The sequence below is a fragment of the Garra rufa genome, chromosome 11 (assembly GCF_049309525.1).
Source record: "Garra rufa chromosome 11, GarRuf1.0, whole genome shotgun sequence".
Lineage (NCBI taxonomy): Eukaryota > Metazoa > Chordata > Actinopteri > Cypriniformes > Cyprinidae > Garra > Garra rufa.
This window is the reverse complement of record NC_133371.1, coordinates 5,956,866-5,976,907: the sequence shown is the minus strand read 5'-3', so window position 1 is coordinate 5,976,907 and position 20,042 is coordinate 5,956,866. Positions and strand designations below refer to the sequence as shown.

Genomic DNA, 20,042 nt, shown 5'->3' with positions numbered 1-20,042 from the left:
ACAAAAGAAAATACTACTTCCAATAAAGTTAGAAAAATGCTATTACAAAGGTAAAGACAAAATCCCCCTGTAAATCAGTTTAAGGAGTCAAATATCACCTCGTAATACAAAGGCTAATTTTTAATCAGATTTTTTGATTATTGTTTAGAATGTGCCCCTGAAATTTTGACTGTGCTCCTAAATTTTTTAAGTTAGAGAAAAGTAAGCGTAGAGCCCTGCTTTGAATTAAGGCCCTCACCACTTTGGTGCGGGACTTTGCGATGGCAGCCTCCATCCCCTCCAGGCTGTTGTCTCCAGGGGAGCCAAAGTTGATGTCCATTGGCTCCTCCTCTTCCCGGGACTTGAGCCCATTGGCCACAGCCTGAATGGCACGTATCCACTCCTCTCTGCATTGACATCAAGATGAAATCATATTAGTCATTTATTAAATCCACAAGCAAACATTAAAACATAAAGCAAGTTGCAGTTCCTCTAATTATTTTCTATGGTCTTACACTGATCACATGGACATGATTGCCATCTTTTGAAAGAATTGGGCATTTTAGTCACAATGACCTAAACACAATTCCTGTTTCCACTGAAATGTTTTTCAACTCCCTTACGATTCAATTTAAGCAACAGGCAGTGAGTAATAACCTGTTTTGGTTGGCAAAAATCTGGTTAATACAACTAAATCTGCTTTTCCGGTAAATACCACTCTTCTCTGCTTTTGATTTCTTTTCCACTCATTTATTCACAACAAGGACACTGATTCCAGCAGGACCCTCCATCTCATCTTCTTACCTTTCAGCATTGCTGTCCACGTGGAAGGTGCGCTCAATAACAGTGGTCCACTGCAAGCAGCGGATGACAAATGTGTTCGGTCGTGGTCGTTCAGTTTTCATCAGCTGACACTCTGTAAAGATATAAAAGTTCTGAAAAGTTGTTTTTCGGATTTAAATTTGTTCAACAAGCCTAAAGTTTCTAAACCATGTTTTAAAAGGAACCCTGGGTTTTAAAACTTGTATAGCTTAATGTATAACTAATATTAAAATCTGTAGTTAAAAAAAAAACACACACATTGTTATATACATATTTTGGACTATGGGGGGTGCCATTATTTTGATAACATAGATTGCAACACAAATCTGAAAATAAATACTGATACTGTTCTGCCCATTGTCTAGTCATGGTGTATGCTAACTCCTACAGACGGTTTTCAATATAGCAGTTGTATTACTCTTCTGTATATATGCAGTGTTTATATGCAATGACACGAATGGTCATTGCCTTGGAGAAATGTATGCTTGTAAGTTATTGACTATTTTTAATCAATCTGAAAGAGTGTTATATGCTAAGACAATGTTGCTTCTTAAAGGTACAGATTGTGATCGATATAATATGATAATGGGAGCACATATTTCCATCCCATGTACAGTATACACACATCCAGACTGTAAGCATTCATATTTGTACATATATCGAAGGAATTAATGTACAATTTGAAATTTAATTTCTGGTTTACTGTATTTCAGTTTTACAAATGAAAAGAAAACAAGCAATCACTGAAATAAACATTCTGGAAAGACCGTCTAACTTCTTCAGAGCAACGAGGACAGCATATCCAGTTGAAAAAACAGCATATGCTGGTTAGGTAAGTTTTGATGCTGGGATGCTTAAGACAAGCTTAAACCACCTGTAGTAACACACTTATGTACACTAGACACTATCTATAAACACTCGCTGCTACAAAGACTCGACAGGATTATATATGTTTACTTGTGCATTGCACTACGAGTTATTTTCCACTATGATATTCCCTCAAAATCTCTCTTCTGCACAACTTAATGCACAAAATATCTTTTTTGCACAATTTCATGTACAAATATCTCTTTTGTAAAACTTAATGTTAAAGTTTTTGTAGTCTCAGTTTGTGTATGTGTAGTCAACTATTTAATGTAGTTAACTGTTGTATAGGTCTATAATTGCTTTTCTTATACTTGTACTGTTGTATGTTCATGTTATGTTTAACTAGTATGTAGCACCATGGTCCTGTGAGACAGGACATTTCATTCCACTATATTTCCATGCATGTAGCAGAATGACAATAAAGCTCGACTTGACTTGAACCAGCTAGGGACCAGCATAAACCAGCATCAAAACCTACCTAACCAGCATATGCTGTTTTTATTAACAGGGTAGATACGATGAGCACAGATACTGAAAGAGCTTACAGGCGGCGATGGATAAAAGCACAGGCTTAAACCAAATGCTGTACTTCAATTTTCCCCAAAAACAGCCTAAATGTTAAAACATCTAAAAATATTAAAACATCTAAATATTATTGTCATGACGTCACAGCTGCTGAAGGAGTTTCTCAGTGTGGATTTTACTCAATATCCCAGTGCCTTTAGACTCTTTGTGGGGAAAATCGATGATACAGCATTTGGTTTACGCCTACACTTCTATCCATCGCCACCTGTAAACTCTTTCAGTAGCTGTGGTCATCGTATCAGTATTTTATTTTCCGAGTTGCGTTGTGCTACGTAATCAAAATAATGGCGCCCCACCATAGTCCAAAATACGTAAATGTGACCCTGGACCACAAAACCAGTCATAAGGTTAAATTTTACAAAACTTGAGATTTATACATCATATGAAAGCTCAATAAATAAGCTTTCTATTGATGTATAGTTTGTTAGGATAGGACAATATTTGGCCGAGATACATCTATTTGAAAAACTGGAATCTGAGGGTGCAAAAAAATCAAAATACTGAGAAAATCACCTTTAAAGTTGTCCAAATTAGGTTCTTAACAATGCATATTACAAATCAAAAATTACATTTTGATATATTTACAGTAGGAATTTTACAAAAAATCTACATGGAACATGATCTTTACTTAATTTCTTAATGATTTTTGGCATAAAAGAAAAATCAAAAATTTTTACCCATACAATGTATTTTTGGCTATTGCTACAAATATACCCCAGCGACTTAAGACTGGTTTTGTGGTCCAGGGTCACATATAATGATGTGGATTTTTTAAGTAACATCAAACTTTGATGGGTTTTCTACTACATATTTCAGTAAGAGTACATCATTTCCACTATAAACTATACAAGTCTGAACACTCAGGGTTCCCTTCAAATGTGAACCGTGATTTGATGTTGATCAGATGGCCTCTTGCTTTCTTAACTGGGCGATTCTTCTTGAACGAATACACTTATATAAAGGTTTAGGAGAGTTAAACAAACCAGAACATCCAACAGCGACTGGGTGAACTTAATTTTTGGTTTGTTACAGTTCCAGTGTTGTTTTCATATTTCAACAAACATTGATATTTTTACTTAATTTACTTAACTACTTAAATTAAAGACAATTTTGAAACAGGTTTTCTTAAACACTGCCATTTCCAAACGGCCAGACAAACAGATAAACTTGTGTCATAATTTACCAATACCGCTTTAGATACTAGATGATGACAAAAGTGATTCAAATGGTAAAATAAACAATTAAATACTCAATATTAGCAGATATAAATCTGTAGATTCATGATATTGTCCCATTCCCTATACAGTGCCCTTGCCTTAGTAATAGTTTGTATAAACGACAATTGTTAAGAAATGAAACAACCCATAGCTCAAAACTAAATACCTACAGGTAAACGCATATGTTAGAATACTAAAGACAAACTGCTGCGTGTGGAGAGATGCTGTAAAGTGTGGCAGACCTGCAACTGAGAAGTTATTGAGAGGTGGCTGATTGTGGTCTGACGTCTCTGGCTTCTCCTTGTAGCCGATGAAAGAGCCATCGCTCTTTAGGATGAAATATCGGGGCCTCCAAGTTTTAATGTATTCACCTGCAGACAGGAAGAGATACAAGGAGGTAGATGGCAGGAGGAGGTAAGTGGAAAAAAAAAGAGACAGGGAAAAGAGAGACAAGGAGGACAGCAAGTCAGTATTTACAATCCAAAAGTATGATATGAAATGTTGCAAAGAACGAGTGAATAAGCGATTCTCACCTCTCTTGTGGAGCCAGCCCTCTCTAACGACGCTGACCTCGTTCATGCTGGGTTAGGGGTGTATGGGGCGTAGGGCAGGGTGGCAGGGAGGTTGGGGGAGGGGGAACGTCGAGTTTTGGGTCAGGCAGGCTTTCAGTACCACAGAGCTAGACTCACCTAGGATAATACAAATAAAACAATGTCAACCACAATAAAGTACAACAGAAGAAAAAACAGACTAAGGAGAAGAGGTCGACCGACGTATCGATTTTGGTGGAACTACCGGTTATCGGCAAACATCCATGCCGATAGTTTTCTAGGTTGACCGATGTATCGGTTTTGCAGATTACACAGAACCGATAACCGATTTGCAGAACTAAAGGTTATCGGCAAACATCCATGCTGATAGTTTTCTAGGTTGACGATGCATCGGTTTTGCAGATTACACAGAACCGATAAGTGATTTGCGGAACTAAAGGTTATCGGCAAAAATCCATGGCGATAGTTTTTTGGGCTGACTGATGTATTGGTTTTGCCGATTAATCGGCACTAGGGATGTAACGGTATCAAAACTTCACGGTACGGTAATACCTCGGTATGAATGGCACGGTACGGTATTTATTGAATCATTTACAGGAAAAACAAAACTAATGAAGAGACTCGAAAAAAGTCCCAGAAGTGTTTATTAAACAGTTTACATGAACACTGAACATATCAATGGCATACAAATTAGCCATCTATCTGTAAACTTTCAAACAGAAACTTAAATTTTTCAATTTTAGTAACAAAAAATTATTAAAGCATGTAAAAAACAGTCAAATCAGTTTAGCTGAATGAGTTGTCTGAATCTAGTTGTCTGCTTGAAATAAGATTTTTTTTTCTTACCCCATTGGCAGATTTAGCAGCTTGTTTTAAACAAAAACTCACTTAATTTTGACTTGTTTTTACTAAAAACAAGACAATAATTTTTACTTGTCTAGAAAATCATGCTTGATTTAAGAATTTTTAGATATTTTGGCTGGAAACAAGACAAAATTCTAAGTAAGAAAAGCATTTTATGCAGTGCAGTAGGCTCTCATGCCTTTCTTTTGCATTAAATCTTTATTAAAAACAATCCTTTAAAGAACTTTTCTACCTGGACAAGTGCATCTATTATGTTGCCTAGTTTATTTAAAACTGCACCTTTCCTTATTTTAATCATAGCCAAAAAGCCACGTGTTGACTGTGAAACACAGTAGACTTCATTTATATGCATTTATGGTACATTTCCGTGTCAATCCATGTTCATTTTTACAGCGAACAATGCACTGTAACATTAATTCAGCTCATACAACGCAGCAATAAAACAGACGAGGAGCCGAAACGATCGCTGCACTGCTTCAAAGGCACCGCTTCTAGGACGTACTGCCGGACAGCAACCGCGTGCAGTGTGAACGCTCTAATCCGTTAACATGGGTGCTGAAAAGAATACGTAACGCGTACGCACTGCAGACGGAGCAGGTTCGACCATTTCCATCTCTTTTCCTTGCTGGCTGCTACAGTCTGTAGCGACAACAGACCGCAAAGGATGATGGCCACGCCTGGGCTGATGGGAAATGTAGTTCCCGCTACCTCCCGTTCGCTCCATTCGCCTGAGCAAACTTTTCTCAGAAGACCTATCGTTTTATCGAGTCATGCGACCACGGTAGTATCGAAAAAAATTGTTATTGCGGTATGACGGTATTTACAATACCGTTACATCCCTAATCGGCACCAATAGTTGATTGGTGGGACTATCGGTTATCTGCAAAAATCCATGTGGATTTTTGATTAAATATGCACAAATGTTGTAGAATAGAAGCAGTTAAATTGTGAAAGTACACAATATTTCTTTATGTATGTAATTTCAATACTATACAAATAGACTTTGTGTAGATATTTAAAGATGGCCATTTGTAACATTAAGATTGATAAAAGCTGTAGAATAGAAGTATTGTTCCTTGTTAGAGTGTTAATTTCTTTTTAAAAATGTAGTTGCTTTTGTTAATAATGAACTAACTGTAATGATCCATATATAATTAATATTAATATTTTTATTCATTTACAAAATATGGTTCAGTAGGCTACTTTTGATTTAGATAGTAGAGCACCATTTATCAGGGATGCAAACAGAGGTATGGTCAAAAAGGAGTGAGATTATCGAAGCCCGTGCCCCCGCAGCAAATATCATATATTTTCATTTATAGTCGTTTCCCCCTTCATTTCGATCTCTTTACTTAACATTCTACATGTAAATGATACTGTAAATGCTCAACATATGACTGTGATTTTTACTGGAATGCAGTTTAAAGGTTGAATTTAACATTTTATTTTGTTTCATCTAATTAATAGACTAGCCTATTTAAACACTAGTGTTTCACTGAGGTTTCAATGAATCATTGTAGTTTCATTTGTAAATGAAAACAGCTTATTTATCGTCACACATGGGCATAAATACTAATAAATATATAATATATAAATAACAACAACAATATGGAAAAAACTATCAGTTAATAGAACGATGGATAAATGTCTTGTAGGCCTATTTTATTTGATGTACTGTGACAATAAAATTATTTACAAATAAAATTACGTGAATAATTCACTCGTCATTGAACTACTATATATTTATAGGCTAGTCTATTAATTAGAAGAAACAAAATAAATAAAATATATGTTAAATTCAATCTTTAAACTGCATTCCAGTAAAAATCAGTGTCATATAGCATAATCAAAGCTTTATTGTCGATCATTTACAGTAACATTTACATTCGAAATGAAAAGAAAAATAATGAATATAAACGAATGATACAAATATTACAGAAAAAAGAGGGTCAGTTAATGAACTTACAAGACTGTGGGATGCACAAAATGTTTATTGTGGGCTTATTTTATTTAATGTACTTTATGTAATATTTATTATTAACTTATTTTGAATAATGTCTACATCGCGCACAGACTAGCTTAGACAGCTTCGCATATTTTTAATTTAATTGTTTAATATTGTATTAATTTATATAATAACTAATAACCCATAAACCCAGGACATAAACCCTCTTTTTAGGTTGTAATGACACTTTTCTATGGTTATTGGAATGGTTAAAGGTTATATGTGACCCTGGACCACAAAACCAGTCTTAAGTCGCTGGGGTATATTTGTAGCAATAGCCAAAAATATATTGTATGGGTCAAAATTATTGATTTTTCTTTTATGCCAAAAATCATTAGGAAATTAAGTAAAGATCATGTTCCATGAAGATTTTTTGTAAAATTCCTACTATAAATATATCAAAATGTAATTTTTGATTAGTAATATGCATTGTTAAGAACCTAATTTGAAGAACTTTAAAGGTGATTTTCTCAGTATTTTGATTTTTTTGCACCCTCAGATTCCAGATTTTCAAATAGTTGTATCTCAGCCAAATATAGTCCTATCCTAACAAACCATACATCAATAGAAAGCTTATTTACTGAGTATTCATATGATGTATACATCTCAGTTTTGTAAAATTTAACCTTATGACTGATTTTGTGGTCCAGGGTCACATATTTAAATTTTTCATACAACATTAAGTTATTAACTTGACTGACCTCTGAAATAGAGGAGGTAACCAATGGCGTTTGAGATTACAATTAAACCAGCAAGTCCCGCCCCACTTTTGGTGTTCGTCAGCGCCGCGCTGCCCATGGGGTGGCGCTAGCAAACACGTCTTATATTCCATTCAGTCAATTAATCGGCTAGTGCAGTCCAACCTAGCTATCGAATCGGTAAAATCCATTATCGGTCGACTTCTACTGAGGAGCTTTACATTTTTTGTTGCTTCTTTTTTAGCAAACGGATCCCACTTAGATCCCACTGACTTTTAATGTGTGGCAACAAAGACCTTCACCTTTTGTGTGTGTTTCACAAACTAAAAAGGTTTGAAACAGAGGGTGAATAAGTGACTTTCAATTTTGACTGCATCCAACGTACTCCAGCACACAACTGAAATATTTTCCACAAATGCTCACCTGACCTGACAGGAATGCCACCTGTTTAGAAATGTTTGTAATGTAAACTTGCCATAAATGCAGCGTTCAGCACTCTGCAACAGATAAGCCTTAATTTCACATTTAACAGAAGAGGAACAGCTGAACTTCATTTGTCATCATCTTACTGAATAAAACAGAGAGTCCTGTGCTACTTCCAATATCAAGCTCTAACTGGGGGCGAATGAACAGATCATGACAAAGAGGTGAGTGCAAGATGTGGGATGGAAAATTTCAGTTGTATTATACAGTGCATGAATAAATCTAAAGTGCTGAGTCACTATTCACAAACAAGTGTCTTTATATGTGGGATAAAATTGCTGACGGAGGATCAGGGTCTCGATCCCGGTGGATGCTGATGGATATAATTAATCTTGGACATCTAAGACGATGATGGACTGAGGACCACTGACCACCTTTTATTATAAAATGATTTATGTGAACAGTGTTGGGGAAAGTTACTTTTAAAAGTAATGCATTACAGTATTGTGTCACTCCTTAAAAAAGTAACTAATTGCATTACTTAGTTACTTTTTATGGAAAGTAATGATACATTACTTTTGCATTATTTTTTTTAAATCTGGGCAGGGCCTGTTTGTTTTAAATATAAGGTTTGATTTTTAGCAAATCTAAAAGCCCTTTCACACCAAAAAGTGAAATGAATAAGTCTAAAGGTTAAAGGGAAAGTAAATTCACGTCTGTACAGGAGAACCATAAAAAAGGAAGTTCAACACTCTTTAGCAATGAGAAAATTAAGAACAAATGTTAATCTAATCTAAAGCAAGTTTTGCTTATGGCTGAATTGGATCAACAAAGGTTAGCAGTAAAGGCATTGGTTAATGAAATGGGTTTAAATACAAAAAGGAACAAAAAATAACTGGCGTAACTCAGATATTTTTGAAAAAGTAATGTGTTATTTTACTAGTTACAAAAGTTCTAAAAGTAATCTAATTACGTAACTCGTGTTACTTGTAATGCGTTACCCCCGACACATAATGTAAACAATGCAAATATTAACCTCACATCTGTCCTGAGACCCAGAAAGCATGACCAATCCAGTTAAAAAAGACAAGACAGATACTTTAAGATACATCAGACTTATAAAGATGTCTCATCATTTGATAAATAATTGATTGCAGCCATTACAAAATCAAAACATGAGGATTTATAATATCAGGAAATTATCTTCATTTATTCTTATGATGATTACAACTGTGCTTTACTTGTTCCAAAACCATTTACCTACATGGATCTGCATGTGATTAGACTGGCATCAGTTATAAAAAGGAACAAATACAAATTCTCTTCTTTTTTATGTTCCTGTGGAACTTCATTTGAATTTAAAACATGTTTAATTGATGCTTTGTGCTAAGATCATAAAAGTGTGTGCTAAAGTGATACCTGCTGGAGGAAAGAGCAAGATAACCGTGAAACCTGCATTCCCCATCCTTATGTGGAAAGCTTCTACTCTGGTTTTTAAAATCACAATATGTGTGAAGAGAGTAACATACGGACTTAATGAACATGGGACAAGGATGAGCCTCATTTACCACAAAGTGTTTTTAAACCATTTCTGACGGGAAATGCACGAGCGCTATTCTATTACCATGGAGATGCCAATTAGACTGCAGTAAAGCCAGTCTGAGCCACAGGTGAATGTGCCACTTTGTACGGCGAACAACACAAGACACCTGCTGTTTTCAGAAGCAACATTAGAAAGCACAAGGCTTTTATTGCAAAAAACAACGCTTGATAACTAAGGCTTAGAAATGTTCATCCACTTCCAAAAAAAATGTGATAGAAGACTTTACCTAAAAATTCTGTCATTATTTCACAACAAGAGCTTCACCCATCAGTGTTTTTGTTAATAATTGAAGTCAGTGGGCTCTAATGTTGTTTTGCACCACTGTACAATTTCACTGAATGGCCGCTGAAAAAGCAGCTGAAACTTCAAAATATCTTTTGTGTTATGCAGAAGAAAGTCATACAGCCTAAGAAGTACATTAGGGTGAACAGCAGTTTTCATTAGGAGTTGAACCATCATTTCATCTGTTATTGACCATAACATTAAAATAATTATTGGTCTACGGATTTTTCTCAGATTTTTCATAGCAGAAGTCATCATAGTTGGGTAAAATGAATGGGAGAGTACCACAAATATGTTTTTTGCTCTCCCATTTGCTCAAATAGCAATAGAAAAATTCAACTTTCAATCAAAGGACAAAAAAAATTGAGAGAGACTGATATCGGCAGTCAGAAAAGAGAAGAATGTCAAAATGAAGTTAACCCTCACATTAGCGTTAACTAGTTCTTTTGTAACTTGATGAAAAGGTGATATAATACAAAGTATAGTGTTATAAATGTACATACATTTTTTTCAAAACCAAAACTTTCAAGGATTTATAATGACGACTGCATCATCACAGTCTTGTGAAAAGGTTCCATCGTATCTGTCAGAATGTTAATATTGGTGAATACCGACATGCTAAAAAACAACGTCTATAAGATAGATCTACTTGAAGACCATAAGTGTGTAAAATATTAAAGGGGAGGTCCAAAGCTGTTTCATGCATGTGAAGTTATTTACACTGTTAAAGAGTTGGATTCTCATGCTAAACATGGCCAAAGTTTCAAAAAAAGAATACACACTTCTGGGTTTCTTACAAGTTTTGGAAATTTTTTTCGATCATGGCTCTTCATGACGTCATTAAGGGTTTTACAAGTGTGTTTGTTGAGGAACGTTTTATAAATGAGACCCAGTTCGACGCTGGACTTGCACATCGTTTGATACTGAAAGATGGAGCGGTCCCAGCTATAAAAGATCCCAGTAATGATTCAGAACTGCAGATGGTAAGTGAAACGGCATTAAATGTCTGTTTTGTTGCCAATCGGCACGCAAGTAATCGTCTTTAGCTCCGCTCACGGCGCGCCTCCAGTAGTTCGGCTGTTTTCGGACAGAATCGTAAAGCTGTATCTTTCTTCTGTAAATATGATCAAACTAAAGATTTTTGAAGATATAAAGGATGCAGTACTACACTATAGGTACTCAAGATCAACATAAAACTGGGTGAAACTGCATGTGTTAAACCTGCATTAAGCTAAATATGTGAGTTATTGTCAGAGACAATGTCAATTATGTTTAGCTTTCTTAATGCATTGGCAATATTTACATTGTTTTAAGGATTCATCTTAGCAAATTATGTTATGTTTAAAAGACAAAGCATGTCTCTAAGCCTAATATTTAATATTACATTTATTAAGCAAAAAATCAACCTGTTAAAGGATGTTCAAATTGATTAATTAACCAGAAAATGTTTTTCTTTCCTTTACAGTGTGGCCAAGTCCAAAAGATGCAGTTCCAACTCACTTTAACTTTTTTGGTGACTTGATACAGCTCTGGTTCTTTCTTCAACATTAATCTGTCGGACTTAACGCTCATTTTATCTATCAAACAACATATCTTTCAAATTTGTAGCACTCTGCAGGACCAGATGCATGTCATGGTTCAACATTTATTGTAAGGTGCTTGTACAAATCACTAACCCTATACAACCAACAGTAACAGAGATTCTGGTCCTAGCAAACAACACAAAAAAAAATAAAAAAGAATGTTCTTCTGCCTTTTTTCTCCAATTGTTGAGTATACAATCAGTCTGTGCCAGAGGAGTTTCCTGTCACAACATTGCCTTTGGCAAAGATCTGGCATGCTGTCCTATCACCATGGGCACAACACTGGATTATCCCTGCAAAATAAAATCCCCACCTTGTGACGCCCCTGCTAGTCCATTACACAACTGCTTAACACATGCACTGGCAACACACTGACCGTCTCCATCTCCGGCAGATATATGTGCATCTAGTGTGCGTGTATCAGTCGGTCAGTGGTCTGCATGTTCCTCTTTTGCAGCAACAACTCTCTCGCGCACGCACACACACGCACGCACGCACGCACTTTGAAGTCCACAGCAGAAAGACAAACAAGAGCTGTGACCATTTCAACAAACTACACACTTTCTGAATAATTCCAGACTGAGAAATCCTAAATCTGACCCCTCTCAACCTCAGTAACCTTCAGGCCTCATTTACACACATGCACAAACCTGACAGATGCCTTCTTTCATATCTGTCCAAACAAATGACCACTTTCAACTTAAATACAGATTGCAGATTTTAAACAAGCATAGAGAATGGCATTGAACTCCACGTGGAACAGCATGGCAGCTCTATTAATAAAACCAAGGCAAAGTGGCATCGGTTTAATCGATCATACAGCATGTACAGTGGGTTCGCCCTATAGATCCACATCCATCATGCATGTGTACAGCGTGTAAACGGCCTGATCGATAATATTCTCCCGATGTGTATTTTTAACTTTTAGACTGACATCTCCGTCAAAACACAATGATGCACTTAGAATAGATCAGCAAGAAATGACCATCAACGCAAGCACCAAATGGGTTTAAATGACTCTATAAGTGTGTTTTTATTCAATAAACTCTTAATGCCTCTAAAGGAAAACGCAAATGACAAACATGAGTTATGACAGTAGATGGTGTTTTTATGTAAGCTAAACCTAAGAGAAACATATTGATATCGAGATTTGTCTGGTAATGTGTCCCAAAGCGCAGAAAAACCTAACGTTTAAGTGCAATTTAAATATAGAGACTCGGGCTAGGCTAAACATCACGCTAGCCATCAATCACCGATGCACGTTTTAGTCCCTTACCTCCACTTTTATTCTCCTGCGACGTGTTGGTTAATTGAAATGCAAAAATCCTCAAAAGCCCATGCAGATGGAGTGAAACAAGGGTGTTTAGAGACGTGAAGTGTGTGTTTATTCCTCTCGCGAGCTGCTGTGTATTGAGCTCTGCCAATGACCACTCAGCTGCCCCAAAAATAACAACACCCAACCGCCCGATTATCCTCACAAAGCGCCCCTCAGTGGCCCGAAACTCGAACCCGGTCACCCAAACTCATACCACGACGCTTATTTGAGGCGTTTAAAGCTTTTAAAAACCTCGCCGTGGCGTCCTGTATGTCTGAGAGCGATGTTACGGTGGTGGTGGTATCGCGGATAGGCCTCCGTCTAGCTACTCAACGGGAGCACAAACAGGAAATGACCTCAGCGCACGCTCCGCGCGACGTCACGAGCAACGTCCGAAATTTGAAAAGGCCCGTTTTTTGTCTTTGTCTGTCAGTTATGTAAGGACAGCGAGATTGCGATTTTATAATACAGTCATAAATGTCCGGATTGTTTGGTTGGTTGCTATTTCAATATTGTAACAGACACAGGCCTACATTTAGCGTATAAGCTCCCTCTGCTGGTTATCTGCCACAGTTCCGCTGCACTGCAGTGTTCTTCTTTTTTTTTTTTTTTTTCAAAGTTAAAGCCTTGAGGTTAAAAGAGAAGATTTGTATAATCCAGTGTGTGAGCATATGTTTTCATATTTTCCCATATAAGGATTTGTGAATATCAAAATCATCAAAAACTGCTATTACACTAGCGTTCTTGCTACTATTTTTTGTATGGCCAAGGCACAAAGGATAAAGGTATAAAAAGTCAACATTACGCATGCATAGATTAGAATTAAATAAATAATACAAAGCGAAAGCTTAAAATGAATTAAAAAGATTAAATAAACTAACAGTTTTAAAAGCCATACGATTCTTGGAAGATTAAATAGTTTGGATATAGCCTACCGTTGAACCTCTGTTTTTAAAGATGACAAATAAAGTATTTTTAAGTGAATTTACACCGGTGGGTATGACATTTCGCAAGAGGTAATAGTAGGTTAATAATAAAATATTCGCTAATATTAACTTTGTGTATATTAAAGAACAGTGTTGGGGAAAGTTACTTTTAAAAGTAATGCATTATAATGCTACTACGTTACGTTACGTTATATTACGTTACCTAGTTACTTTTTGTGGAAAGTAATGTGTTACGTTACTTTTGCGTTACGTTTTAAATCTTTGCCTTTTTACACCAAAAGCAGGCTTAGAGAAAAGTAAATTGACGTCTGTACAGTAGACCGCATTAGAAAAAATGTCAACACTTTAGCGAAAAAAAAAAGGACAACAAATGTTAGATTATCTTGAGTAATTTTTGCTTACTAGTATGGATGAATTGGATCATCGAAGGTCGGCAGCAAATACATCGGTTAATAAAATGGGATTAAATACATAAAGGATATTTGTATTATTTAACATATTTAATTATTACAGGTTTGCATTGAATTTCAGTGTTTTTATTCATTTTGAAGAACACTGTATCTGTTTTTTTAGTGAGTGAGATGAATTAATGCATGTTCACATTTATTCTAGAACTAAAGTAACATCTTACAATTTCTCTCAACACGGGGACAGGAGAGCTTTTAATCAATAAATGAGGGGAAAAGTAACTGGCATTACTTATTTGAAAAAGTAACTCAGATATTTTCTTGTCAATTAAAAAGTAATGTGTTACTTTACTAGTTACTTGGAAAAAGTAATATTATTACGGAACTTGCGTTACTTGTAATGTGTTACCCCCAACACTGTTAAAGAAGCCAAACAGTACATTTGAGACATTTGTGTAAAGCTGAAACACCTGAAAATAACTTGCGTACACACATGATTTTTGCTCCACACATGTCATGTGTATTAGTTTTCTCTTTAATCATGGGAAATTTGAAATGTTTGCGTCTTTCCACTTCGAAGATATCGACAAAAGTTTTGTTTCCAAGGTGAGATTTTCATTTCACCATAACACTTTCACAATGAATAGCTTATTGGTCTTTTATGATTGTTAAACCTAACATATATTATTGCAAACGTTCCTCTGTGCTCTAAAAATAGACATATTTTATGACATTGTGCCATGCAAGGTCTTTTCATAATCTAGAGCAGGGGTGCTCAACCCTGTTCCTGGAGATCTACCTTCCTGCAGAGTTCAGCTCCAACCCTGATCAAACACTTGATAATTACAGACAGGTGTGTTTGATCAGGGTTGGAACTAAACTCTGCAGGATCTCCAGGAACAGGGTTGGGGATCCCTGATCTAGAGAAATGTGCAAGTATGTCAGTGGGGTACGGTTGAGACACAGAATATCAACTGTACCCCGATTGGTGTCCTATTGTGTTGAGTTGTACAGTATTATGATAATAGGTTAAAAGTCACATTTACACACATGCAACGCAAATTATGTTTAAAAATGATATTTGTGATATTTCAACTATTACCAATGGACATATTTTAACATTAATGTTAAAAGGATACTATAGCATTTTTAGAAATATACAAGGTGGTAAAGTGGGTACAGTTGATACACATTTTTAAGGTCACTATGCACAAAGCAACAGTTCAGTCATAGAAAATAAAATGCATATTCAGAGGCTGTGTGTGTTTGTGTACTGGTATTATCTACGTTAACAATGATTGTCTCAACTGTACACCATATGGGTACAGTTGAGACAAAAATGCACCTTATGTTTAAGAGCTAATTGTGGAAAATATAAACTACTTATGGCTATTATCAATTATTGATATTTTAGTACACAAACAAAATAAACATCACGGGAAAAATCACTTCATTTCAGCATCTAGTTTTTGTGTAGTGATAAAAAAGCAAAAAGTGTCTACTGTACTGTAGTCTATACCCTACATAGTAATTAAATAAATTCTGATTAAATAGTCAGTGGTATATGCTGCGTTACAACAAATATGAACACAAATTATGAGAATAGAGTAGAAAAGAAAAATAAGCATTCTCTATATTTCTGCACCTTACATTATTAGGTGGTGACAAGTGACTGTCCTTATGAGCGAGTCATTTATTCTTTCACTCACTGATCTTTGGTTCAGAACCAAAACATGTGACTCTCTAAATCCGAATATGCCTCTTCACTACTACCGTTACATAGCAGGAGAACAACACTACGTGAAAAGATAGTATGTAAAAATCCATAGTATCATTAGTAGTATCATTTAATTTAGTAGGCTAATACTGTGAAGCATGCAGCTGTACAATGTTAACATGAGAATGTAACCCTTGCTGAAAAAAACAGCTAAAACCAGCCTAGGCTTCTTTATTATTTCAATATAAAAATGTGTTTGACTATAAAGCACTGGACTGTTTTAGTGACTAAAACAAAACGGAATACAATTAATTTTCACTTAATTGTAATTGAGATATTTTATTGAATTAGATCAAGTAATACTGAGTGAATCTGACTATTTTTGTAGGGGCTCACTATTGCGCAGTCAGCTTGATTATGGTTCTCAAAACCCCCAAAAGCTTGTTCTCCAACATTACACTCATGGATGAGACTGTGAAAAATGTGAAAAAGGCTGGAAGTCAAGAGCACATACATGCCAGAATGTAAAATTAGTTATTTTATGCATTTAAATTGTTTCATTTTTGTTTGTACTTTACAAATTAATGAGAGAAAAACAAATTAGCACATATTTTCTAATATAAATCCAATGTGCTCACCTTCACTTGTGCATTAACTTACAAAAAAAAAAAAAAAAAAAAAAAACAGGCTATCAGCTTGTGCCTTACTGTGATCTTGAATTGCAGAATATATTTTAGTATATGCATTTGAGAAATGTTCTTTAATACGTGCATGCACAGTTTGCAGCTTTAATCACCTTTTTGGTCATTTCATGACTTAACTGATGACAGAACTATGCTTGTTTCTTGTGTGCTTTATTTATGATGAAGTGATATGCATAGCCTCATATTCAAGTAAAGTTGAAGAGTGCGTGCCCTGTGCACAGAGAAATTGCTGACAGGACAGAAATGTTTGTTTTACTCAAGTCTTCCTTTTTATGTGGTCATAAAGAGATACGGCGGTTCTGCGTCTTAATAAATGCACTTCTTGTTAAGAAAAAAGGCAGTTTTGAGTGGGGTGGCCAAAGGGTCCATCACTGATTCATACTGATTCATAGCTCTGTCACTGATTCATACTACACACACATTCATACCAATACCATTTTTTTTATGGTCCTGAAGTAATTAGGCCTATTTATTCAAAAGAAGTTCCCTGCTGAAAAATAAAAGCTAAAACCAGCCTAGGCTGGTTGGCTGGTCTTAGCTGGTTTAAGCTCGAAGTAGCTGGTTTTAGCTGGTGGTCTCCCAGCCTGACCAGATAGACCAGCCTGGAAAAGTGGCCAAAACCCCCCTAAAACCAGCCAGCTGACCAGCAATGACCAGCTAAAACCAGCCAACCAGCCTAGCCTATTTCAGCAGGGTAGCCTCCTGATTTAATTCTATTCTACTCAGATTCATACACACACATTCATACCAAAAAAAAGTTTTTTTTTTATGGTTGAAGTAATTAGACCTATTTATTTAAAATAAGTCCCCACTTCCCTGCTGAAAAAAAAAAAAAAACAGCTAAAACCAGCCTAGGCTGGTTGGCTGGTCTTAGCTGGTTTAAGGTGGAAGTAGGTGGTTTTAGCTGGTTTCCCAGCCTGGCCAAGTGGAGAAAAGTGACCAAAACCCCTCTAAAACCAGCCTGCTGACCAGCTAAAACCAGCCAACCAGCCTATAGGCTGGTTTTAGCTGTTTTTTTTTTTTGTTTTTTTTCCAGCAGGGTAGCCTCCTGATTTAATTATATTCTACTCAGATTCATACATACACATTCATACCAAAAAAGTGTTTTTTGTTTTTTTGTGTTTTTTTTTTTTTTTTTTTTACAGTTGAAGTAATTAGACCTATTTATTTAAAAGAAGTCCCCACTTCCCTGCTGAAAAAAAAAAACCCCAGCTAAAACCAGCCTAGGCTGGTTGGCTGGTCTTAGCTGGTTTAAGGTGGAAGTAGGCGGTTTTTGCTGGTTTCCCAGCCTGGCCAAGTGGAGAAAAGTGACCAAAACCCCTCTAAAACCAGCCTGCTGACCAGGTAAAACCAGCCAACCACCCTAGGCTGGTTTTAGCTGTTTTTTTTTCAGCAGGGTAGCCTCCTGATTTAATTATATTCTACTCAGATTCATACACACACATTCATACCAAAAAAGTTTTTTTTTTTTTTTTTTTTTTTTTTTTACAGTCAAAGTAATTAGGCCTATTTATTTAAAAGAAGTCTCTACTTCCCTGCTAAAAACCAGCCTAGACTGGTTGGCTGGTCTCTAGCTAAGACCAAAAAGTGGCCAAAACCCCTCTAAAACCAGCCTGCTGACCAGCTATGACCAGCTAAAACCAGCCAACCAGCTTAGGCTGGTTTTAGCTGGGGGTTTTTCAGCAGGATTAGAACGTATACGATTTTGGATGCAGGCATGAGTGATTTGTTGACACATACATTGAACCGATTCGTTCCAAAAACCCTAATTCATTCCTGACCAAACACCACTAGGCTACTAAATTAGTGGGAGATTATAGCAGCCATAATTGTGTGTCTCTGTAGAACTACATTTACATAGGTACATAGAAATAATTGACTAAGTAACAGCTAAAACTGTTTAAAGTCTTGTTTACTTAACTGTTCCATAAAAGCAGGACTATTGCAATCGGACAGTTTGTACTGAAGGATTACCATATTGGCGTAACACGATACATGTCTGTGGTTCTCTGTATGAGCGTGTTTATTTCCATATGTGGGGCCAGTGGAAATTGAAAAACATGCGTAACAAAGAAAACATTGAAAACTATTTCTAAAAAACACAGATATTATCTGACGAATTGTAAGAGTTGTGTATTGTCACGGCACTCTGTTGTTGAGGTTATTCTAATCCTCTATTCTGAAATCAAATGTGTTTATCAGGGTTGGCTTCTAAAAGCAGAGTGAGATTGCAGTTGTTGACAACTCCGCTTGGGTCCATTCATAACAGGAAACAACAGCTCATTATCCTTCTGCTGTTGCTCTCTCAGCCACGGCTAAATAAACATTTATATAGTCAAAGAAATTGTTTCCTGGATTTCATAACAAGGCTGTTTTTATTCTGCCCAGTATGTGTGGATGACAATACATGTGCTGCAAACATGTTGAATTCAAGTCAAGAGTGAGTTTTACTCCTTGTCTCACACTACTGTAGAAATGATCGCATTTAAGCAATGGTTTCTTTTTTTAGGATTCACTTTAGTATTTCTCATCCTATGTGTACATGCTGGGTTAAACGCTATTATCCATTTGTGTGTCTGAAACACCACAAACTATTAAATCAACAGAATAAAACTCTTAACACTCTTAAAAATAAAGGTGCTTCATGATGCCATAGGAAAACCATTTTTGGTTCCACAATTCAGTCAAAGGTTCTTTAACGAACCATCTCTTTTTTACTTTTTCATAATCTGAAGAACCTTCTTTCACCACAAAGGACTTCTTGTGAAACAAAAAAGGTTCTTCAGATGTTAAAGGTTCTTTATGGAACCATTTAGACAAAAAATTATTCTATGGCATCGTGAAGCACCTTTATTTTAAGGAGTGCAATTGAATTTGTGATTCCAAAAGTTTCTAGACCTGAATGTTCTACTCTTTTTGAGAAATGGTAGAGTTTACCAGTTGTTCATAATTCCTGATGAGGATGGTTTTAAACTATTTTTTAAATCACAAAAAGCAAATTTATGTTTATTGCAGAAATTTTTATAATCATTTGTATCATTTCACAAATAAAACACACACCTGAAAAATCACACATTTTCCATGAATGTCAAAAATCCTCTTTCTTGGTGTCAATTTGAAATGAGACTTATGTTTGTTTTGTCACTTTTTTAAAAGGCCTTTTTTATCTGGCAGCCTCCTATTGAGACTAATACTCTTAAAAATAAAAGTGCATTAAAAGGTTCTTCACAGCGATGCCATGGAAGAACCATTTTTAGTTCCACAAAAAAACATTCAGTCAAAGGTTCTTTAAAAAAACATCTCTTTTTTAAAATCTGAAGAACCTTCTTTCGCCACGAAGAACCTTTTGTGAAAAAATAGACAAAAAAAGTTCTTCTATGGCATCGTGAAGCATCTTTATTTTTAAGAGCCAAATGCGTTTGTGGCAAGGCTGTAAAATAGATTAGAACTGTTTTCTTGTAATTGCTTTCTTT

General features: G+C 35.8%; 1 protein-coding gene across 1 annotated transcript in view; it reads right to left on the bottom strand.

Moving 5' to 3' along the window:
* Window positions 1-13,123, bottom strand: part of akt2 (v-akt murine thymoma viral oncogene homolog 2) — a 23,457-nt gene extending 10,334 nt beyond the window's left edge. Inside the window, exons 1-5 of the mRNA XM_073850083.1 lie at window positions 12,756-13,123; window positions 4,004-4,159; window positions 3,713-3,841; window positions 784-895; window positions 239-386 (exon numbers count right to left, since the gene is read on the bottom strand). Of these exons, the coding sequence (XP_073706184.1) occupies window positions 239-386; window positions 784-895; window positions 3,713-3,841; window positions 4,004-4,049 (435 nt within the window). The 5' untranslated portion in view covers window positions 4,050-4,159; window positions 12,756-13,123. The remainder of the gene's footprint in view (window positions 1-238; window positions 387-783; window positions 896-3,712; window positions 3,842-4,003; window positions 4,160-12,755) is intronic.
* Between the last annotated feature and the right edge of the window lie 6,919 nt (window positions 13,124-20,042).